Here is a 21,984-nt window from a genome sequence, read left to right on the forward strand (position 1 = left end):
CACTGAGTCACTATAACCCATGACCTACTACATACCTAAGGGACTTTATTTATTTTTTGACGATTAAATTTATGTGACGTCATGACATTTTGATAGCTTATATGTCTAATATTCTCTGACGTCCTGGTGTGGAAAGTGAAGATAAGTTCAAGACAAAGAAACTGAAATCAAAATTACAGCCACTAAAAATTCTGCAATTGAGTCTCATAAACATGCAAATGTGTGATAAACAGAGGTATTGCCAGACACTTTTCAGACCGACCTTGGACCATTGCGTGAAATATCAGAATAACCATGAATGTATTGGTACATTTCTATATACACTGTGAATAATGTCTGTCCCAGATCATGTCTTTGTGGTTCATGGTTCATTGTTTCCTGCATGGGTGGCTTTGGCCTTTTCCCAGTCCATAATATGATCTTCATAGTTGCAGTGTTTCCATTGTTGCTGAGTTCATGTTTTTTGTAATGCAAGTTCTTTTACAAATCACCACATGCATGCACAATCATGCTGATCCTGATGTGATGTTTGTACAGGTGCACTCTAGTGCACCTGATGTATGTGTGGTACTTTTAAATTGACTATTTGTATGGTGTAAGCAGAGAGGACACTGAACAACGCCAGAAAGTCTGTCCATAGATGGACATTTGCGGCTGGCATGTGACCACCGGACAAGAATACTCTAGAGCAGGCCAGAGGTTGCAAGGCCTGGGGTCGCAAAGCCAGATGTTGCAAGGCCAGCTACTGATCCGTTTAAAGAACAATCAATTATTGTGATATCAACAAGACAGGAGACACTGTTTTTTTTTGCCATGCGTGGACTCTTTAAAACTGCGTGAATTACGTCACATCGTTGGTTCATCGTCGGTTGTTTTGTCATGATTTTGGTAATTCTGGATGATTTTGGTAATTCTGGATGATTTTGGTAATTCTGGATGCCCCCATGTTGCTGTATTTTTTCATCTGTCAGTAAACCTGCAACAAATGACTCTGATCCTTGCCTACTGTAGTATCTGAACTTAGGTATATGTACTCATTTGAACTAAGAAGTGACCCTGCTGCACTTCTTCACATAAGGCGTCTTTGTTTCCATATGGCGATGGGGCCTGGTCAGTGGACTTCCTGTGTTCACTGCCATCAAATCATAACCAGACGGACACTGGGGGTGCAACTAAGGAATGTATACATTCTCCCCCACTCCTAGTATCTTCATCTCGGGTTACTGGGGGTATAAGAGGTGAACAAAGGATCATTGGAGTTGCTCACATCTGGCCAAGAGACATCCCCGGGCTTCCATGGTGCCTGTTTGATTCCTGACTTCTTTGCAAATAAACCAGTTTTTATACAACCAGGTCGGTGTCAGCGAAGACTCCTTCAACATCTACATCCCTCGAAGCCACCTGAAGAATTCACCACACTACCTTTTTAAAAAGGTCTCGGTCACGTTTCAAAAAAGGGCAAATTACGTCGAAGTCGTAGGTGCAACTCCCCTTCCAACAATAACGCTCCTCACTGGTTATTGGGTCGGTGATTGTTGTGGAAAAATAAAACGCTCAACCAGAATCAACGTGTGAGAAGTCTTCATACGAATCGAAGTTCTCAGGCACAGAGCAAAGTGAACAGCAGGGCAGTCAAAATGCAAGTGCGGGGAGACAGAGACTGTGAAGGGTAATTGTAGGAGGAGAGGACGAGAGATAAGAAGTTTCGAGACGTTTCTAGGAGGGTCCAAGCACACGCAGACACAGGCTCCAGTGGCCTTGCTCCTGGCTCCCATTGTTAGGATGCCAAGAGATACCAGGCACCTGCAGGTGTGTGGAATGCAATGATGAAAACAAGACAGAAACTCATTGGAATACAATATCTCATGGTGGCACATGATGTGCATAACAGGAAACAACTTTCAACCTAGGTGGCAGTTACTCTCAGCATGACACGGCAATGATTCTTAGCATAAGCCGCACCTTTCATGGATATGTGTAAAGCGGTACCAATCCACTGGTATGAGAAAGATAAGATAACTATAGGTGAGGCAATGAGTACAATAATATGAGTACAATAATTTTCCATTACAGTGATCAAACCTGTGTAAGCTTTGTCGTGGTGTTTTCTTATTGGAATGTTCATTATTTGCACTGCTCCTCAGTTCTTGACCTCAAAGTGCCCTCAAGTTGCATGACGTTATTGTAAGACGAAAGAGGTTAACCGGAAATTAACCCGCTGAAAAGACTGATATCGCCTCCTAGTGTTGGGGAGGGGGACACGTTCCCGTGAATAATTCGATTTTCTCAGCTGCATGTATACGGGGACAAGGAGAGAAGTCCGATTAGACGAGAAAATCGAATGATGAGCTTAGCTCGATTAAGCTCTGCATGTAAACATGGCTCAAACTGGTTTGACAGGATGAAGCTTTTGACCCCGTGGCACAACTGTTGCGAAAACCACAAAAGTGACACCTGCTTGTACCCCAGAGAATAAATACTGCTTGTATTTTTCCTTCTGCGCACTCACCTCGAGACTTCCTTGAGTGCGCGTCCAGAGCTCTGCAATAAAAAAACTCAAAAGACCTTCGGATCTCTCGTTGATCTGTATTTTCCACAACACTGTCGGCCAGACTGTGAGATATTAAATCCTCCCATAGGATTGCGTATGTTCTGCCTCCTCTGATAAGGGCGAGGAGGCAGAACAGCGCTCCTCGCCCTTATCAGAGGCACGGAGGCAAGGTTGTTCCCTCTTGAACACAAACGCAGCCTGCCCCCAGTGAGTTAGGAAAGCATATGTTTATTCACGTTTGCTCAACACTGTCAACAACCCGATCATCCACTTCCAACAATGTATCTCAGCTGTGTTTCTGCATGATCACATCAATGGACCTTATCCATATCAGCCTTCCTACTCACCCTCACTTCTTTAAAAAAAACAAAAACAAAAACAACTCATTTTGGGGGTGAATGTCAAATGACTGAGTAATGCATTAACCGAGCCAAGACTTTGTTGTGTAGGTCTAAAGATACAATAAACCAATAAAAGGATGCTGTTGAAGAAAAACGGATGCAGTGTTTTGGAGACCCACCTTTACAGGAGAAAAAAAATACATTATGGGATATGTAGAAAACGTGCTCTAATGTCAATTGAAAATGAACAAAAGCATTGCAAAAAAATATTTGTCTTTGAAGCCCCATGGTATTTGGCTCTTTATTGGAAAGACTCTTAAAACAATGAAAAATTGATGAAATACAGCTATTTAATTACTTGATTTTGTTATCATTTTTTCAAGTTCGGCGGGCTGGATTAAAAAGCTTAATGGGCAGCATATGACCCCCAGGCCATAGTTTGCCCATGTCTGCACTAGACCCTGTCAAGTTCCTTAAGGTATTTCTTTCTTTAAAAAAAACAAACAAAAAAAAAACGCATGCACGCACGCACGCACACACACACACACACACACACATGTATATATATATGTATATATATATATATATATATATATATATATATAAAAATGAAACAGATGAAAAATAAAGGCTCAGGTGAGTTCAGAGTATGTTAACAGTACTGCTGTTACAAAAAATAAAATATATATGAAGTTATGTAAATGAGCTGTGCATGAGGAATAATGTCTGTTTCGCAGATTTTTACCATGAGTCCCTGCAAAGGTTTCTGCTACAACAAGAAAACAAAGAGATTCCTCAGGTTTCCGGACAGTACGACCAAACAGTGCTGCAAGTGAGGCCATAGTTTTCCTCTCTGACTGAAGCCGGCAGCTCATACTGTGCCTGACGCCGCAGGAACTGCCTGATGCCGTGTTCTTCGAACTGGGCTCTACCAGGGTCTCCAATCAAGACTTTGGTGCCCTGGCTCTTGATACACAGATCCAACCAGCTGTGAAGGCTGGAGGCAAGGGCCTCGTCGTAGAACATGTCGCCCAGCAGGATCAGGTCAAAGGCTTCAGTCCGGCGGCCGATGATATTTTCCGTGAGACACACAGGCGGCTCCACACCGTTCAGTTCACAGTTCATTTGTGTGGCAACAGCAGCGACTGCAACACAAAAACGGCGTATTCAGAAATACAGAAAAACGATGGAGTGATAGAGAGTTTGCACCCACTTGAAATGCTTTTTATTATAAGCAAAGTGGTAAAAGTTCAAATTAATGCTAGAAAGTTTTGTGCAAAATGTTAATTTTGTGTTTCCCTAACAATTCTGGCAATAATCAAGTATTGACGTAAAAAAAAAACTTACATGCAGTAAAAAAGTATGCGACATCTTAACAAGGCAACTCTGACCTTGACTTGTGCTCTCAATTTGCTCATCTGTGGGTTATCACAAACAAGCTGCTATCCAACTGCTGAGAAAAAGGCACAGATTGCCCATCTGCTTTTAAGACAAAGGACCTTTCAATGTGATTTCTTATCTTATCATATGGCCTTGATCAGGGGGGAATAAAGAGGTAAAAACAAACAAACAAAAAACAAAACTAACTCCAATCAAGAGATGTAAGGCTCTTGCTGCCTGTTATTGTGTGTGGGAGTAAATCTTCAAATTGCTTAAGGAGAAACACTCACCGGGACAAGAGTGACAAGTATGAAACCTAATTTAGAGTGTCAATCTTGTGTATTGATTCCTGAAATAACCATGTTCCAATTAGCACATTAACGTTGTTTGTTTAGTGTTATTTGTCAGCTGAACATTTGTGTGTGTGACCGAGTGAGAGAGAGAGAGAATGAATGAATATGTCTGTTGTTTTACCGGTGTCTATGTCGTTGGCAACCACGTAAGTGGCACCACAGAGTTTTGCTGCAATGGCCGAGGCTCCGCAACCGCTGCCCAGATCCAGGACCATTTTCCCCCGACACAGTCCAGGGTTGTCCAACAGATACCTGCACAGAGTTGATATACTAAGCAGGCTAACACATACCATTAAAAGTCACTGGCCGTCATTCGCAATAGGTACCTGGAGAGTGCTTGACCCCCCGGCCAGTATATGGCCCAGTAGGGGTCATGAAAAGGCCAAAGCTCTGGTCTGTCTCGCCAAAATCTGCAGTTTGGAGTTAAAAGCCTCAGTTTGACCTCTGGAGTCAGGCTGTGCTGTCCAACCACCTCGGTGTTGTCTAAAATAAACATCCTCACGCGTTCGTCAGACTGGCAGCCCGTCTGTTTAAACCTCTTGGCGAAAAAATGAAGACACAGCGCGTGTGTGCGGCTCAGGATTCGTGCCCGCATGACTGCAGCGTATTCAGGAGTCGCTTCTCATCCGACCGTTTTGTTAGCTGCAGTTTAGAGCGCTGTCTAATTTATGAGATTGCAATTTCCTCAAACGCAATAACGATAATGAATGCGACAATAACAAAAGTGTGTGGAAAAAAAGGTCGATAATCTATCTTAAATTGCGTTTTTAAAAAAATACTACTTGAACTTGAAAGGTCTCCCAATCAGTCAAAGATCTCCATGCTTGTTTCCACACGAACAGAAAAACAATGACGGACCGAGCCGGCACGACGGATCTCCAAGAAAAACCCCTGAAATTTTCTGTTCCGTGTAGGCGGAACAGAGCTGAACTTCGTGCAGAGGTAAAACAAACACAAACGATTTTGACGGATTTTCTTGAATGAAATCATTCCATGTTTAAATTGTTAAGAATATAGACAAATAAAATTTTGCACATCACATGAATCATTATAATTTAAAAAGTTTTAACATTATACAACTTGTGGGGAAGAAGGTGTAATAGTGTCAAATTTAAATGTACAATAAATACAGCTTTCGTCCTCCTTAGTGAATGATGTTCACCGATTTATTTTGAGATGTATTCGTTTAAATTATGTAAAATAATTCAGAGATTTACAATATTGTGTGTTGCGAGATAGCAATGCAGCACAAATGTGATGTCTATGATGGTGAGGTGACTAGGACAGTGCATAGGGTTTTGTTTTTGTTTTTGTTTTTAATTTCTGCACCATTGGGAAAAATTAGAAAGTAACTATGCTCTGCAAGAAATAAGAATCTTAACCTTGTTATATCAAAAACATAAAAGTTGAGAGGAATGTGAATTAAAATGTGCCAAGGCATGATGATATTCATCAACACTTGCTCTGTTGACTTGGAATTTAAAGCAGAAAAGCAATTTCAGTCTGCTGAGGTAGGAAAGAGAAGGTTCAGCTTTAGTGCACCGGTGCAGCGGATGCTTGCAGACATCCTGTTTTCTACTGTAGTATCTGAAACTGCTGCTGCCTTCCTATGCATATGACATCATTTGATATATGGCAGAATGTGAACTCAGTCTGAACCCACTGCTGCCTTCCTCCCAAAAAGGGGAATTATTGTCCATGTATGGTTTTGTTATTACCACTGTCATTAGATTGAAACCAGATGGCCATTAGGGGTGTAACTATGAATGCATACATCCCCCCCATATCCTGGATCTTCCTCCTTTTGTTGTTGGGAGGTATAAAAGGTGATGCGAACAAAGCATCATTGGAGTTGCTCACATCTGGCCCAGAGACATCCCCAGGCTTTCCATGGTGCCTGTCTGACTTTTGACTTCTTTGAAATAAACCAGTTTTTATCCAACTAAGTCTGTGTCAGTGAAGACTCCTTCAACATCTACATCACCTGAATCCACCAGAAGAATTCACCACACTACTTTGCATGACAGTGTGTTCCCCTGGTACAGCACCTTATAGTTGTTTCTAGGTTATATAGTTGTAATTGTGGTGGAATGTCAGGCAGCAGCAGTGATGTGTAGATGTTGATGAAGGAATCCTTGTTGACACCGACTAGATTATATAGAAGTACGTTTATTCCAAAAAAAAAAAAAAGTCAGGCATTGATCGGGCACCCAGGTCTGCCCATCACTGTCACAGAGTGAATGGGGTTATTCATACACAATTCATGGAAAATGATGAACATGTCATATGTTGGAATCAGACATTTAACATCATGCATCATAGCATATTGTGCTATTATATTGGTAACATTACCTTTATATGTTGGAATTGTTATATTGAGTTGAATGTATAAATGTATTGAATGTTACTTTATGTAGTGCTTTAGAGATTATTTGCTGATCATGACCAGTGCCCTGGGGGTGTTCAAAACCTGATAAGCAAAGACTGTGTTATTCATTAAGTCTCATAAACAGTGACCTGGGGTGACCAGAGAGTGGTCAGCTGAAGGCATTACCTTTGCGACCCTCATAAAGTTTGCGACCCATCCAGTCACAGGGATGGGGACTTTTGACCTCAGGCTTTTCTTGAGGGAAATTGTTTCAACAGTTCACGCCCGACTGACTCCTTTCTCCCAAGAAAGTCCAAGTACAAAGACAAACAAGCTGACTCCTGATTTACAAAGACAAACAAGCTGACTCCTGATTTGAATGTCTTCAAAGGACGACACTGTCCTTTGAAGACATTCAAATCAGGAGTCAGCTTGTTCTGCTTTGCATTTAAGGACTTTCTTGGGAGAAAGGAGTCAGTCTGACTCCGGCGACCGCCAGGACTCGACCCCAGAGATCTCTCCATCAGATCTCTGTAACAAATGTCTTGCTCTTCTTCTCAGATAAGATTGATTAAGATTTACTTGTCTCCTTTTCTTCATTAAACAAACGCGGTTTGGTAGTGTTGTGGAAAAGAGCGAAGATGCTGATGCAGGAATACTGGGAGAATAAGCAATTTAATAAACAGACAATAAAACAAGCGAGCTCCGAGACACAAACACAGTACAACCAGCGGAACGGAAGCAACAAGTGCAACAGCTCAGAGGTATGCGAGTGTGAATGCACCGAGCGAAAAGGAAGAAGGTCTCTTATACACTGGACTGGGAGGGGATAAGATAATGAAAGAACAGAAGGAGAACACAGAGAAACAAAACAATGATTATACGGCAAGTGGCTGATTTCACGGCTCATATCCTGCTCAAGGCGATAAAGAGGCCCAACAGTATGAGCACATCAAGGGCAGGCCATAATCAATTCATACCCGCCATCGGCTTTGGATACAAACATCATAACTTGGATTGTTAAACTCCCCGTGATCGTAAAGGCAGGAACTTGTAAGGCACATGTTCATACAATATTACTGTTACACTGGCAAAGAATTTTACTAAATCATTAACCTATAAACCATAGCTATGCATGCTAAAAAAAGAACACTACTAAACTTCTGATATCGCGTCCGTGCTGTGTTTCACACAGAGTCAATGTCATCGAAATCGTCATCCTCAATAATGAGATCTGGAAATTCTGAGGCATGTTCTTCCTGTTTCCTTATACAAAGGCTATGAACATATACAGGAGCACAAGATGTTTCAGATACTACACTACATAAAATAGGTTGCCTAAATGCTTCATAATGTGAATTCTGAACTTAGAATTTAGAACAAACAAACAAAGCAACAATAAAAAAGATGAAACTCCTGTACAAACTCCCGTCTCCCCTGTAGTATTACATTACTGTCTCATGTTGTGGAAAAGGGGAGAGGAGGATCAGAGAAGACAAAACAAAAAATACCTCACCCTGGCAGGACACAAGGAGAATATCTCAAGAAGGTTATACTATGAAACTAACAGATTACACGATAAGACAAGAATACTTATTTTCCATTGCACTCATTAATTTATTGTTTAAAAATATCACTACCCTCACAGCAAGGATAGAGAAGTCAGCATCTCTTTACTCAGTTCTGCAGCGAGCTGTCAAACAACACAAGGTTATGGGTGAGAAGCTCCCCCGAACACAAAGAACCTAATTGTAACAACGGTAAACTTGGTACGTATACCTCCTTGCAACAAGAAGGGGGAGGAACGATCAGTACCCCCCAGTATCATCCAATGATGCGGAAGCCAGACAGCAAGTTGTCCTCGTATCTCATCATAAGATCATGACATTTACAGTGGAGAGGTGAGTAACGCAGCAATGATGTGCAGTTGATGAAGGAATCATTGTTGACGCCAACTTGACTCAGATGAATAAGTAGAGTAAGTTTATTAAAAGGGAAGTCAAACATCCGTCAGGCATGTCGTGGAACGTTTTTGCGGATGTCTCTGGACTCTGGCTGATGAAGAAGCAAGTGTTTGATCTCGCGGGGGGGTGTGTCTGACACAGTTGTTCCCCGAGCATCAGGAGTACAAGTCTTTTATGCCATGGAGACAACGCGAGCATATAATGAGCAGATACGTACGTCATTTGTTGAACACCTCCCCTCCAGCCACAGTGTCACCAGGCAAAAGATACAAACCCTATCCGAGCTGCTCCGACGCCTTCCCCAATCTGTTTTGGTTAGCCTGACCCCAGTTTACGAGGAATCTCGATCAGCCTGACCTAATTTTGGTGTGAATCGCCACCTAGCCTGCACACACACAGAGGCAAAAGGCCCTGTTCAAGGCTTGCAAGAGAGGCCGCAATATACTGAAGGTTTGCTCAACCACAGGAAACGTCCCCGAAAGTCCAGTTGTTACAGATCTGTTGGGAAAATATGTACAGTATGTGTTTGCTTTTATCCCATATTATGCTTAAAGAACATTGATCATGTATGACAGAATAATACTGTGTTAACAGAATAATGAACTGTGTATGCTCTTAGAAAAGAACTAACAGGTGCTGAACAATACTGTGTGGCCAGCATGATGAACAACAAATGACCTTATATATGCTATATATGTTTGTCCAGAGTGAAAGAGACAAATCACCAGACATATGTAACCAGGGACCGCCCCTAATGCAAATAAAAAGAGGCCTGTGAGACGGAGGAACTTCAGAGTTGGGTGGACGGAGCGTGACTGAAGTTGCCTGCCGTCTCAGCTCTCCTCGCGAGAAAGACATACTTGACTCCTGTGTGTTTCTTTTTGTTATAATTGTAAGGGTTAAACCTAACAAGATCACATGATTCGACAATAATTTTTCACAGGCACCAGTCCCCCTGACGGAGGTCTTGTGGCCAATGTGGACAACTCCAACTTCACAGTTCCAACTCCTGGTATACTCAGGCCAGTGGTTTACAATTCCTGTTGCACTGATTATCTTGACCTGTAGGGTCCACCCCTAGATGTTCAACTCATGGCAAACAACACTTCATAATGAGATCACATTACAAATGATAACAAAGCATATAGGCTGGAGCATGTGGCCGATCAGATGCTACCAACAGTTCATCAGAATTCTTTTTTTTTTTTTTTTTTTACCATCATTGACATTAGCAGTCAAGAGAAAACACACATAACCAACGGAATGGAAGCCATTTATAACATATTATATGATTTCCTCTAAAACAATAAAAGTTTCACTGATAGTAGAGAGAAGAAAGTTTGATATGTCTATCACTCTGCTCTTCCTATACATTTTTTTGTTGCCTGTAAATAAAAACTGTTGTTTCTTTGCACACAACTCTGACGACCCCGTCGAGGGGGATCCACCGTCAATCCTCCGACACTTCCGTCTTTCACAGCTAGATGCCGACATTTAGTCATTCTAGAGATGATTTCCCCCGTTCATCATGCTGTAGTAATAAAGATGTCACGGGCCTATATTTAAAGGTACAGTGGCTGAAATTGCGACTTTGTGTTTGGATTACAGCGCTCATTTGCTCAGCCTTCCTTTCCTAAATTTGCCATAGTGATCTTTGCCGTCAAATTCCGTTGAGAGAAGGATAGGCACGTTTTTACACCTGAACATCTTTCACACCTGACATTTTGTGAACGTCACCTTCACTCTTCTTCATCTGGCAGATGTGACGTGTCATTTAGAAGGTGCTCTTCCCATGGGCGTGACTGACCTGATGGATTTGACAGATCCACCAGGCCGGTCACGCGTCCTCCACTTTCCCCCCGCGCTATCCGATGGTCTCCGGAGGACAGATTCCCACGTGTGAGAGACCACGAACACTCAGTAAGCATCTTTGAATGATCAAACCAAAGATATGCCTTAACATCAAAAGGATGTCTTTAAAAAGGTTCTAGTGTGTTTCATTTCTCCGGTGACTGAAATGGCCAATTGAGATGTGAGGCTCAGTACAAGAATAAGAAGAGGAAGGGCTGTAACTTCTGTTCTCTAATAAACAAGGGAGAAAGGAAGAAAGAAGCTCTCTCGTTTTCCTCCCGATTATTATTTTGATGACCGAGATCACAGGAACCGTGAGAGATTATTTGGATTTTCACTCATGTTTTGCATTTTTTCACATTCTCGTTGGGATGTTTTGGTAAATGACAGTCGGCTGTAACCATGGAGAGCTCAACTCATTTGCTCAAAACTGTGAAAAATGTGGGGTGATGTTTTGTTGGATTGCGAGTGAGTGGCCAGATGGCGAAGGAGTGCATTATGAAAGGAAATGATAAGGAAATGCATGTGTGGGTGGAGTGTGGCATAAGGTGCAAAATGCATTTCAAAATGAATCAAACGCATCCATAGGTACAGTATAAGGATATTTACACTGCATGTTGTTTAAGGATCTAAGTCAAGCCACATATATGGTGGAAGACCAACAACCCGCCGAGAGACAGAGTATTTTTAAATTCTAATGCATTCAGCTATACGTCTGCCAGAAACACTTTTTTTTTTTTTTATTGTTTTCCTTGTGAAACTGGTTTGAGTCCCACGGTGCATTGCTATGTAAACAAAGATGTGTGAACAGTTTTCATAATTAACAACACACAGACAGAGACACCTTCAGCTGATGAATAATAGCCTCCTGTTGCTTTGCGCTGTCAAAAAATGGCATTGTCATCATTAAAAAAAAAAAATAAATAAAAAAAATAGATTATCGGCAAACAGATGCAAGAGTTCTGCATTGTGTCATCTCCGTCGTATTGAGGCCTCGCACCCAATCTCTCAGACTCTAGAGCCTTTGTTGTATTTGCTTGATCTCGATGTAGGGAATAATTCCTGAAGAAGGATGGCAGCAAAATAAATAAATAAATAAATGAAAAAATAAAAAAAATGACAAAAGCATAAAATGTTTCTTTTGAAGACCGACGGGGAGCTAAGAGCCACCGAGAAAGGCACGCACACAGTCTGGCAAACTGAAAAATGGAAGGGGAAAAAAAAAAAAAAAAAAAAAAAAAAAAGGCTTTCGACTCTCATCTCCCGAATCAAAAGCCACCTCCATATGAAAAGTTATTGGCACAATACACCGAGCAAGAGCTGCTGCTCCCCGGGGAGACACATGCATAAAAGATTGTCAGTGCTAAACACAGCAAAATGGGATGTTCCCCTCACCCCCGCCCCCCACTCCGAAAAAGATTTATATTTCACAGTCGTGAGATGTAAGCAGACAGAGGCAGCCGGCCTCCCCGGCGGTTAACACTTACAGAAGGCAGAGGGGGAGGCGGGGTTTGAAGGAGGGGCGCACGTGGAGGCGGCAGACTCATCCCTCTAAATACTCCCCGTGTCAGCCGGTTTGGATCAGCAGCGGGCGACCGTGTTTAACATCCCAGGAGGACGCCTGGGGAGCAGGCTGGCAGCTCGGCACGCCGCTTGGGCTGAACGGATTGTTTGTACTGAAGGAGAAAATAGATGGAGAGCAGCGGGGGGGATTTCCTGCTAGTTCAAGGTTAAAGTAGAACTCCCAGCACCGGGGCTGTGTGTGTGTGTGTGTGTGTGTGTGTGTGCGTGCGAGCGTGTGAGTGCGGGTGCGTGTGAGTGCGGGTGCGCGTCCTCATGCGGGCGGCGTGGGGCGTCGTGACTCGAGAGAACGCAGGCTTCTCTTGTGCTCTGACAACGAATGTGGGCTGCGTGGAGAAGTTGAAGAGTGTTGACAGTGTAATTAGACGCTCATAAGGGATTTTTTTTTTCATCGTTTTTTTTTTTTTTGTTGTTGTTGTTTTTGCTGCTTTGAGATTTTAATGAGACCCTTTAACTGTCAGGGGGAGATGACACATTTCATGGACATCCTCTAAAATACGTCTCTCTCTCTCTCTCTCTCTCTCTCCCTCTCTCTCTCTCCCTCTCTCTCTCTCACTCTCACTCACTCACTCTCTCTCACTCTTGTATCCCAAGTAACATATGCACATTTTCGCTGGTAACCTCTTGAAAAGTGGCTTTTATCTGTAATTTCGGAAATGGGAACTCGCTTCACCCTTAGATTGTGAGCGTGTCACTGTGAGTTTAAGCCCTCGGCTTTTTTGTTGTTGTTTCGTGAGCGATGGATTTTTGCAGGGTTGCGCGAGCAATTTTTTTTTCACCCTATAACTAAAAATCGTTTTGCCCCCCCCCCCCCTAAAGGTAGAAGGGTTCATGGCTGTAGTATGTATTTTCATCAAGGCTTCAAAAACTTTCATTCCTAAATCATGACATAACTGGAACAGGTGAAGAGGTGCTGCGACGATAAGATGTGCGAACCTCGGCCTGTCTAAAAAAATCACATTGCTTTAAAATAAAAATATTTTCTATAGAATCCTTATTTGAACATATGGGAGCCTAAAGTGCAGCTCATTTGTTCCCACTTTTGTTTCTCAGCAGTTTTACAGCGGACAAAGTGCTGAGAGAGGACCCCAGATCACATGACCTGTTGTCAATGGGTCACACCCATTACCTGCATATGAAATTGCGACGGATATGTATGTAAAGTCTCTGCTGCTGACGAATTCCACTGAATCTTCCTGCAGTGGAGGAGAAGCAGCTGCAGGCACCACCACTCCTCTGTTGCAGACACGTAACCTAAATGCATAAATTGCCCGGCGTTAAGGATATGCGCTTCTCTCTCGCCTTATGTTTCTTATTTAATTAAAGTCATGGTCAACAGATAAATCAAGCAGTCTCACCGCATCTATACAACGCCAGAACGTGTATTTATGCAAAAATAAATGCATGCTGTTCAAGGTCGGTTTCGAGGCGTCGACGCATTCCCCCGACTGCGTTGCCGAGGCTTTTACATTAGAGATGCGGCGTTGCATTCAAGGAGGAAAATGCCCTCGAAGCAGGCAACAGCGTGCGCCTTCAGTCTGGATGAAACTCCGCTCTCACCCACAACCTACAACTAGAACATAAAGGCAATAAAAGGCAGAGTTGTCACAGACTCTGAAACAGGAAGAGTGCAAAGTGTGTCACGCAGAGGTGTGTTCTCACGTGTTTAGTGTGAGAGGATAATTGATGAGTACACCTGCTGCAGACGCACTCTGATTGCTTTGGTACCAATAGCTGCTGAGCTGTCGACAAATCATGGTACAATTCTACACTTCCAAGCATTACCATCGTCTCAATAATTTAATAGTAGTTTTGTTTGCCAATTTTATCAGCTACTGCTTTTTGATTAATGACATTTACAGTTCTTCACATATACATATACATATACATATACATGCATAACATACATACACCTCAAGGTGAGTGACAATCTGAGTAGTTCCATTCTTCAAACACACAATAAATATCAATTCAATTAGAATTTATCTCCTTGGATGGAACCTGTGTGACAGGAACCTCAACCGACTGAGCCGGAGCCCAATTCCAAACCACGACTTGCTGGGAAACAGTCTCTTCTGTAAAGTCTTTTCTATAACCATATGCTTTGTGTGCTATATCCTTTGGGAAAACCCATTGCAAATGTGAAAGAGACCAGCCCTGATCAGATGAAATGATCGTAACTTTTATCGTCATGTTCCATACAATAAGGCCTTGATGTATTCCTCTTGTTGAATAATGAACCCCTGCAGATTGCTCTTCTCCATGATCCAGGAAAGCAGAAGCACTTTGAAACAGCAAAAACCATTAGCATATAGGTGTTCTGAGTACATCATCAAGTATTTCATCAGTGGTTTGATGTTTCTCACATGCCATACACAGAATTGCATTACCGTAAGCAGCGTGAATTAGAATGGAGTTAAGACGTGTATAATTGTTCCTGGCTTGAAGTGATAGGGACGTGTTTCCCCTTGAGGGTTGAGCTCTGATGCCCATCAACATTATTTACAGGTCATCACTTATGTCTCATGTATCGTCCTTTAATTACATTTTAATGCATTGCTAATGAGGACTGCGCCACAACCATGCCGTCGCGTCCATGCAGCTTCATGTGGCTGGAAAATGTGGTCTGAAGCCATTTTATGCTGTCTTATTAAAAAAGAAAATACCTGCTCCAATGCGTTTCTTGAGACTGTGTTTTGAGAATATTAGCTGCACCCATACAGACGGGAATCCAACAGCAGTAAGCGGCTCCTGTCTGTCTCTCCCAGGGTGAAAGGAGCTAAATCCTTGAGAGGGCTGCATCCTCTTGCAGACCTCCCCCTGTAATCTCACCTTGGGAAAGGAAGAAGGGAAAATATGTGCCTACTCAATATATTAGCATGTGTGTTCTAAAAATCAGTGCACCCTTGTATGTGTTGATCGTTCCAGCGCAAACGCCGTTTTGGCCACTTGTTGTTGTTCCTTTTGCAAGATTAAACTATCATCTGCCAGAGCTCAGACTTTGTCTTCTTCTCTTACTTACACTACCAAAATGGTAACCCTTTGGAACCGTGCAGGGTTCCAAACCGTGCAGGGGCCTAAGCAGGCAGGAGACGCCTACTTGGCCCACACAAAGCAAATCACAAAGCACAAGGCGAAGCACATTGTGGTAGCAGATTGTTACACAGAAGAAAACCTCACAAGCCATCACTTTGTTGTGACAGAGCTTCTAATGTAAACTGGTGCGACAAAAGGAACAACGTTCATTCCAGCTTCAAAGAACATCTCTACGTCCTCGTCCTCCTATTTTTAGTCGGCTTGATCGGGAACAAAACGCTCCCAACACGAGGTTCCCCGAAGACCACGGGGTGGCCTCACGCACTGGGTGGTTCTAATTGGTTGGGAACAGCGGGGGTTCCCTCCCCTCAGCAAAGTCATGGGTCCACCACCGGTGGTCGTCCCCACAGTCCACTTCGCCAATCACTGTGAGAACAAATTCCAAACATGTTGTTTGGCCACCGCTAAGACCAATAATGGGTCCAAACCATTTCAAAGAATGTCACCAGGGACAGAAGACATTGCCTAAATTAGTGTTTTTCAACCACGGTGCCGCAGGACACTAGTGTACCACTAGATAATGTGAGGTATGCCGTGAAAAATGATCCAATTTCACTTAATTGGTATAACAAAAAGATCCCATTGCCGTTCCATTGTCGGGTGACGGCTTTAAAATGAATGCAAGCCTATTCTCCTCCCTCAATTCCCCCCAGGATATCAGCTTTGTGGGCATCTAAACAGGCCCAGGTTTCACACTAAATAGACAGACTATTGTCCTTATTTTGGCTAAAAGGTGTCATTTTATAATACTTATGATTGGTGAGTGCCAGGGGATTTCGTCAATGTAAAAATTGTGCTGTGGCTCAAGAAAGAGGTCTAAATAAAGACGCCTACTATGGCTGAAGAAGAAGGGATCACGTTTGATGATAAAACCAAAAGGAGAACCTTTCTTCCGGTGCCTGTAATGGAAAATTGTACCGAAAGGCCTCAAGCCTGCCTCGTGACTTCTCTGCACATGCTTTGGAGTGTTGTTTCTTATCTTGTCTAGTAGCGCTTTTCGTATCTTGTCTGGTTTCTGTTAACTTTCGACCTCTTGCCCTCTCAGGCGACCTGGGGAAGTGAGCATGCACTCTGTATGAACTCTTTGTTCTGTTACTGTCCATACTGCCTTATATGTACATCACATGTGTTTATGCAATCATAAATGTCCATTTTTCGTCTGTGGCTAAAGGACAACAAAAGTGCTTTGTTCCTTAACCTGCCCACGAGTGTCTGGGTGGCCAGAGGATGCAGTTCCACCTCTAGTGCCACTTGTAAACGGTTCAATCTAGATAAGATGTACAAGTTTGTTCCTTCTTTGCAAAATCCTGCAGACACTTGATGTGTGTGTGTGTGCTTGCCCGGAGCTCCGTAATAAAAACCCGAAAGACCTTCACATCTCCTCTTTGATCTTTAGTATTTTTTCCGCAATGTGCCTCTGCAAGTTGTCACATATTTACTAGTTACGAACCATAACTTGCGTTGTGACTCGTGATGTAAAGAAAAAAAAATAATAAAAAATCCTAACCCTTTTTCAAATGCAAAAAAAAAAAAAAAAAGACTTTAAATGTGCAAATTAACGTTCCATTCACAGCTTCCATCTGCCGGAAAATCTCCTTTGCAACAGCGAGAAGTAGCTTCACACGGGGAACTCAGTCACGGCCTTTTCTCATTAATGCTTTTCTTTGTACAACAATGACTTTTTTTCCAAGTGTTTATTGGATTGTCTTTTAATTCATTATTTTATATACAAACAAATTGCTTTTGCACTCCCCCCATTATTTTGCCTTGTCGGAACCACATCCATGTATAATAGGCTCCGATGTCTTTTGTCAGATTTCATGGAAAGTTTAGGGAATTTGTCATTTTCCCTTCCCCCAGTTTATGAAACTGGCACACAGAATTTATCTTTCAGTCACGGCGAAAGAGGAGGATATTTACGGTTCCATTCATCCCTCTGAAAAGACCTTCTGTTATTGTAGAGTTATGGAAATGGTCAAAGCCCCCCCTGACCGCAATGGATCCATTTATGTGCTGTGTGCGGATTCATTATTTGCTTATTGAAAAAGCAGAGACTGAGCCTGCGACTTGATCAGATAAAAGACGGCGTGTATCGCAACATAAGCCATTCATTTCCCTGTTGTGGGTTGCCACGCCGGGGGGTGAACGCAAATGATCGCATTCACCTATGATTTCAAAAAACAAAAGTTAAATTAAATAAAGTAAAAAGCCGGTGACACGCGTACTGTACAATTGCTGCTCCTAAAGCGGCTGAGCTGTTTTGCTTTTTGTCAGCCTGAGTCGCTTCTCGGCTCGTTTTTCTGACTGAGGTGTGTGTCCATAATGACGGAGCGCTCTGTTGCCGCGCTGATGAGACGCCGCAGCGCCGGAGGGAACAAACACAATTGTGTTACACTTTCTTTTTCATAAAATCTCAATATCCCATTGCCTTTCTATTTTTGGGAAGTGCGTATGTTGAGTTGAGTACTAGAGGCCGAGGCCGAGACACATTAGACACACTCCATGTGTCGGCTTGTGCGCCAACGTTTCGCCGGGCTGGTGTTGTGGCAGAAATTAAGTCTTCGCCGAACAATCGGAGTCTGGTTTGCAATTGCAATTATTTGAGTCTCCAATCTGACATCGCTTCCTGCAGAATGGGATGTAATGGGAAGAACTGTGTTGAGCTGTCTCCTGTCTCCATGGTGCAACTCACTTTGTGCAAACTTGTGAGTTTCCGTTAGCCTTACCTTATTCTCCCGTGGGAAGGAAGTCTGCACTCTGCAGTGTCCACCTATGCTCAAGGCTAGGATGGTTTAACTGCAGACAGATGTTTCTTTCTTTCCAAAGATCTGCAGGGCATCCTATTCTTCTTTCTTGTCTTGGTGTGTCTTTTGATCAGCAGGGTTTGCACTTTTCTTTGTTGCATCATTTTCCTGTCGTAAACAGCACCCCTATAAGACTCTTTCCCTTTCCTGGGTTCTTTGCACTTTTGCAACCACTGCCTGTGTGTGTGCATGTGCCCGGAGCTCCGCTCAACTAAATCTCAACGCAGACCAGTTGGTTGTTGACTGTCTTTCTTTGCAGTTATTCACTTTTCCACCGCAGGGAGCGATGACATGAGGGCAGTGTCGTCTTTTAGACTCGTTTCAGGGGTGTCGTCTTCCTCTGAACATCCATTTTAGCCCTCTGTTACTCCTGACCATAAAAGCAAATGGTCACCTTTTGCCGTGACCATTTTTTTCTGCCGTAAACAATCATTTGACCATAGAAAATGGGACATAAAACAAAACAAGACGATAAAGGTTAAGTACACGCACCTAAAAGATACATCAGACACTTTGGAGTCAGGAGATCAGAGGCAGTATGAAACGGTAGACATTCACAATAAGACTTATGTTAAAGATGGATGAAATGAAATCCCCATTACACTGTTTTCTTGCGGAAACGATTCCGCTGTGTAGGAGAAAAAGCTTTTGTTGTGTGTTGAACCAGAGCTGCTGTGTGGTAGTGCAGGGTTAACATCCATCAGGGGACTTTTCTTGTCAGGGGGCACAAGACTGAACCGTTTTAATCAAATCTAAGATAAAAAGGAAACATGAACTGGAGCCGGTGCTTCTCGCAATCTCTTTGGCCGTAACGACGCTGCATCGGGCAGAGTGCATCCGACTCACTTGTCTGTCTGAGATGGGTCCATTTTTGCCTGTTCCATTAGAGGCAGCGGCTGTCATTCGTCCCGATAAGCCAGCGCTGGCCCATCAGTTTAACTATTAAACCCATTAAAGAAGCACTGTCCTTGGCAGAAGACAGGAAAAAGAACGACGCGACGTACAAGGAGCAGCTCGGGAAACAGTCACATGATCGTTGAGATGGGAGAAATGAGCCTCCACCAGACTGAATCTTAAAGGGAGCGCAATCACCTTGTTTAACTTTAGCCCCGAGCTAGCTGGCGGAATGCGCGAGGCCCGGGCTCAGGTGGGCACACAGGCGCACTAATTAATTTGGATCCGGCCGGGTGAATTGCTCTGGAAGTTCTTGTGAATCCCCGACAAGACGGTTATTGTTCGGGTTCTATCGGGCCTAAAAGGGCCTGCGGGGAGGCGCAAGACGAGGCAGTTCGGAACAATTAAATCTGCCATATTCTGGCCCGCGCCTTTCGCACCGGGCCGCGAGTCCCACGGCGGAGCAGAGGCAGCCAAACTGTCAATTGTGCTGCAAGTGAGATCTGTTAGGGCTCCAATGTGAGAGATTGAGCGAACCAGCCGGCTGCTGCTTCCGACTTCTTCCAGGGCAAATCTGCAGCTTTGGCGAAAGAGAGCGAGGTCAGCGGTCATCTCCCTTAACGTTTGCAGTATTTCTCACTCTTGGCTGCTTTTTTTTTTTTTAAAAATGAGGCATTTCGAGGGGAGCTTTGTTCCCTTTGGGTGTTAATTATGGCCACTCATACAGAATAAATCAGGCTTTCTGCTCGTGTTTTCATGCTGTTTTTTTCAAAGAGATGTCTTTCGACTTATATTGGATTCACGAGAGCTTTAAGAAGAAGCAATAATGTTTTTCCTGCTCTGCTCCAAGATGATCTCTCCCACCATGAGCCTCCACCCCTCAAGGGAATGTTTTAGGTTGTCGTTGCCACTAATTACGTTGGCGTCTCTGCGATCTCCCAAAGTCCCTGTCACGTCACTCGATTTCATTGGGATCGACAAGAGTTTGTTTTCTCATTGTCTCCGAGCTTGTGATTTGAGTGGGCTGCCTTTTTTTTTTAAATATATAAATATATATATATATAGTTTGGTCCTCATGAAGTAAATCTTAAAGGGCCTTTGGATCAATAATTCCTCAAAGGGCTTCAACGGGGATTAAGCACCCTTTTGCGGGAACTCCCCGGGTCAAAGCTCGACTCATTTAACAGCTAATTAGACGCTTTCTATTGAGCATGTGGCTCTTGTGAGGGCTAATTTTGGTAGCGCTGAATTAGCATCCCGCCCAGGAGTGGGAACACTGTGGCTCTGCTCTGATTAATGCTAATGATCATAAACGAGATGTGCGACTTCAGCTATTTTTATTTCTGTCCCTTTTTTCTTTTTTTGTTTTGGCAGCGATGCTAACTGCCTGCCAGACAAATAGTCCGGCGGACGCAGCAAAAGGAATGTCTTTTGTTCTTAAAAACAAAACAAAGATCAGAATCATATCGAAAAGCGCCTTTTATCCCTCGTCACCATGACCAAGCAGAAAGCCAGCGGCTCCAAACTTCCCCTTCCACTTGCATTTGCAGAGTAAGTGGAAGAGTCGGCTCGTGTGTTCATCTCCCATCAGACAGCAAACCAACATCTGTCATGCATGCGGTAATAATAAGTGCGGCCACTCTTGTTAATGGCTGCCGCGTGCAGGGTCTGTTGTAATACACCGCCGCGGCACACCAACCAGACTAGCCCACAGGTTCCCCCTTCATAACAGACCCCTCTGATTACATTTATGAAATTCAATTACTCTGGCACAGACAGATGGACTTGCTGTCAGTGGGGACACGCGTCATTTGTTAGCATCAGCGGACATGTCAGCCCTGAGGTAGCGGAAGAGTCCCAGACTGTGCAAGTGGAAACAACAAAGGAGGGCTGGGAAGAAAAATGGGAAGAAGAGAACAACAAAAAACAAACAAACAAAAAAAGTGAGTCACTGGGTGAGGAGACAGAGACATTGATCAGAATTTCCAAAAGAACTGCATTTTATCTGCAGAGTGGCAGCTTTAATTCGAGAGGAGGAGAGGAGTACATTTAAAAAAAAATAAAAATAAATTAAGTACCCTTCTAACTCAGCCTCTTTTTCAGGGATGAACTTGTTAGGTTTAACCCTTACAATCATCCAAAAAGAAACACACAGAAGTCAAGTATGGCTTTCTAGCGAGGAGAGCTGAGACGGCAGGCAACGTCAGTCAACTTCAGTCACGCTAGGTCCTCCCAACTCTGAAGTGCCTCCGTCTCACAGGCCTCTTTTTATTACCATTTAGGGGCGGTCCCTGGTTACATATGGCTGGTGATTTATCTTTCACACACACTTTTTTTTTCAATAACACAGATCCTTATAGAGGCAAGTCAGAGATGAGCTAACAAAAACCTAATAAACCATTTTTCTTGTTATGTAACAATAATTTCCCAGGAGCAGCCCTTTGGCTTTGGCTTCATTATTCATCGTCAGCATCATCAACATTATTATTATTATTATTATTATTATTATTATTATTATCATTATTATTACAAACATACTGAAAAGCGCAGCAGAGCTCCATACAGCAGCAGAGGCTGAGATCCACTCGTGGGCAGCTCTGCCCACACAATGATGAGCAGCTCCTTTTATAACCCAGAGTCTGCCCATTTCCTTGTCCGTCATTATTCACCATTAGCTTCAAAGGATCGGGAGACCTCGGACTGTTATTAACCTCTGCAGCACACTCCGCTTCTGCCTTTGTGTCGTAACATTATTTATATTTCCTATCACGGCTGAAATTTCAAGCGCTGCGTCGTGATTA

The 21,984-nt window shown here is 43.2% G+C and overlaps 2 protein-coding genes across 3 annotated transcripts in view; both read right to left on the reverse strand.

Moving 5' to 3' along the window:
• The window catches only part of lmf2a (lipase maturation factor 2a), a 65,538-nt gene extending 65,281 nt beyond the window's left edge, over nucleotides 1–257 (reverse strand). The window contains exon 1 of the mRNA XM_076019374.1: nucleotides 254–257. The gene's annotated coding sequence lies outside the window, so the exon portion shown is untranslated. The remainder of the gene's footprint in view (nucleotides 1–253) is intronic.
• A 2,471-nt stretch (nucleotides 258–2,728) lies between these two features.
• On the reverse strand, nucleotides 2,729–7,279 carry etfbkmt (electron transfer flavoprotein subunit beta lysine methyltransferase). 2 transcript variants are annotated; one of them, XM_076019379.1, is made up of 3 exons: nucleotides 7,180–7,279; nucleotides 4,747–4,877; nucleotides 2,729–4,037 (listed from the first exon to the last, which is right to left on the reverse strand). In XM_076019379.1, the coding sequence occupies exons 2-3, from the start codon at nucleotides 4,838–4,840 to the stop codon at nucleotides 3,688–3,690; spliced, it is 444 nt and encodes a 147-aa protein (XP_075875494.1). In that variant the 5' UTR covers nucleotides 4,841–4,877; nucleotides 7,180–7,279; the 3' UTR covers nucleotides 2,729–3,687. The 2 variants fall into 2 exon arrangements, with proteins under 2 accessions (XP_075875494.1, XP_075875493.1); XM_076019378.1 differs by lacking the exon at nucleotides 7,180–7,279 and adding an exon at nucleotides 4,952–5,463 and having other exon boundaries at nucleotides 3,445–4,037.
• Nucleotides 7,280–21,984: the final 14,705 nt, after the last annotated feature.

Source organism: Nelusetta ayraudi, unplaced genomic scaffold (assembly GCF_046127955.1).
Source record: "Nelusetta ayraudi isolate G7.1 ecotype Tasmania unplaced genomic scaffold, CSIRO-AGI_Nayr_v1 ptg000009l, whole genome shotgun sequence".
Classification (NCBI taxonomy): Eukaryota; Metazoa; Chordata; class Actinopteri; order Tetraodontiformes; family Monacanthidae; genus Nelusetta; species Nelusetta ayraudi.

Coding starts and splice junctions, on each gene's coding strand:
- etfbkmt (XM_076019378.1), bottom strand. CDS start 5,220: ATGCGGGCACGAATCCTGAGCCGCACACACGCGCTGTGTCTTCATTTT. Junction 4,878..4,951: donor GGGGGTCAAGCACTCTCCAG/GTACCTATTGCG, acceptor AACTCTGTGCAG/GTATCTGTTGGACAACCCTG. Junction 4,038..4,746: donor TGCCAACGACATAGACACCG/GTAAAACAACAG, acceptor TTTGTGTTGCAG/TCGCTGCTGTTGCCACACAA.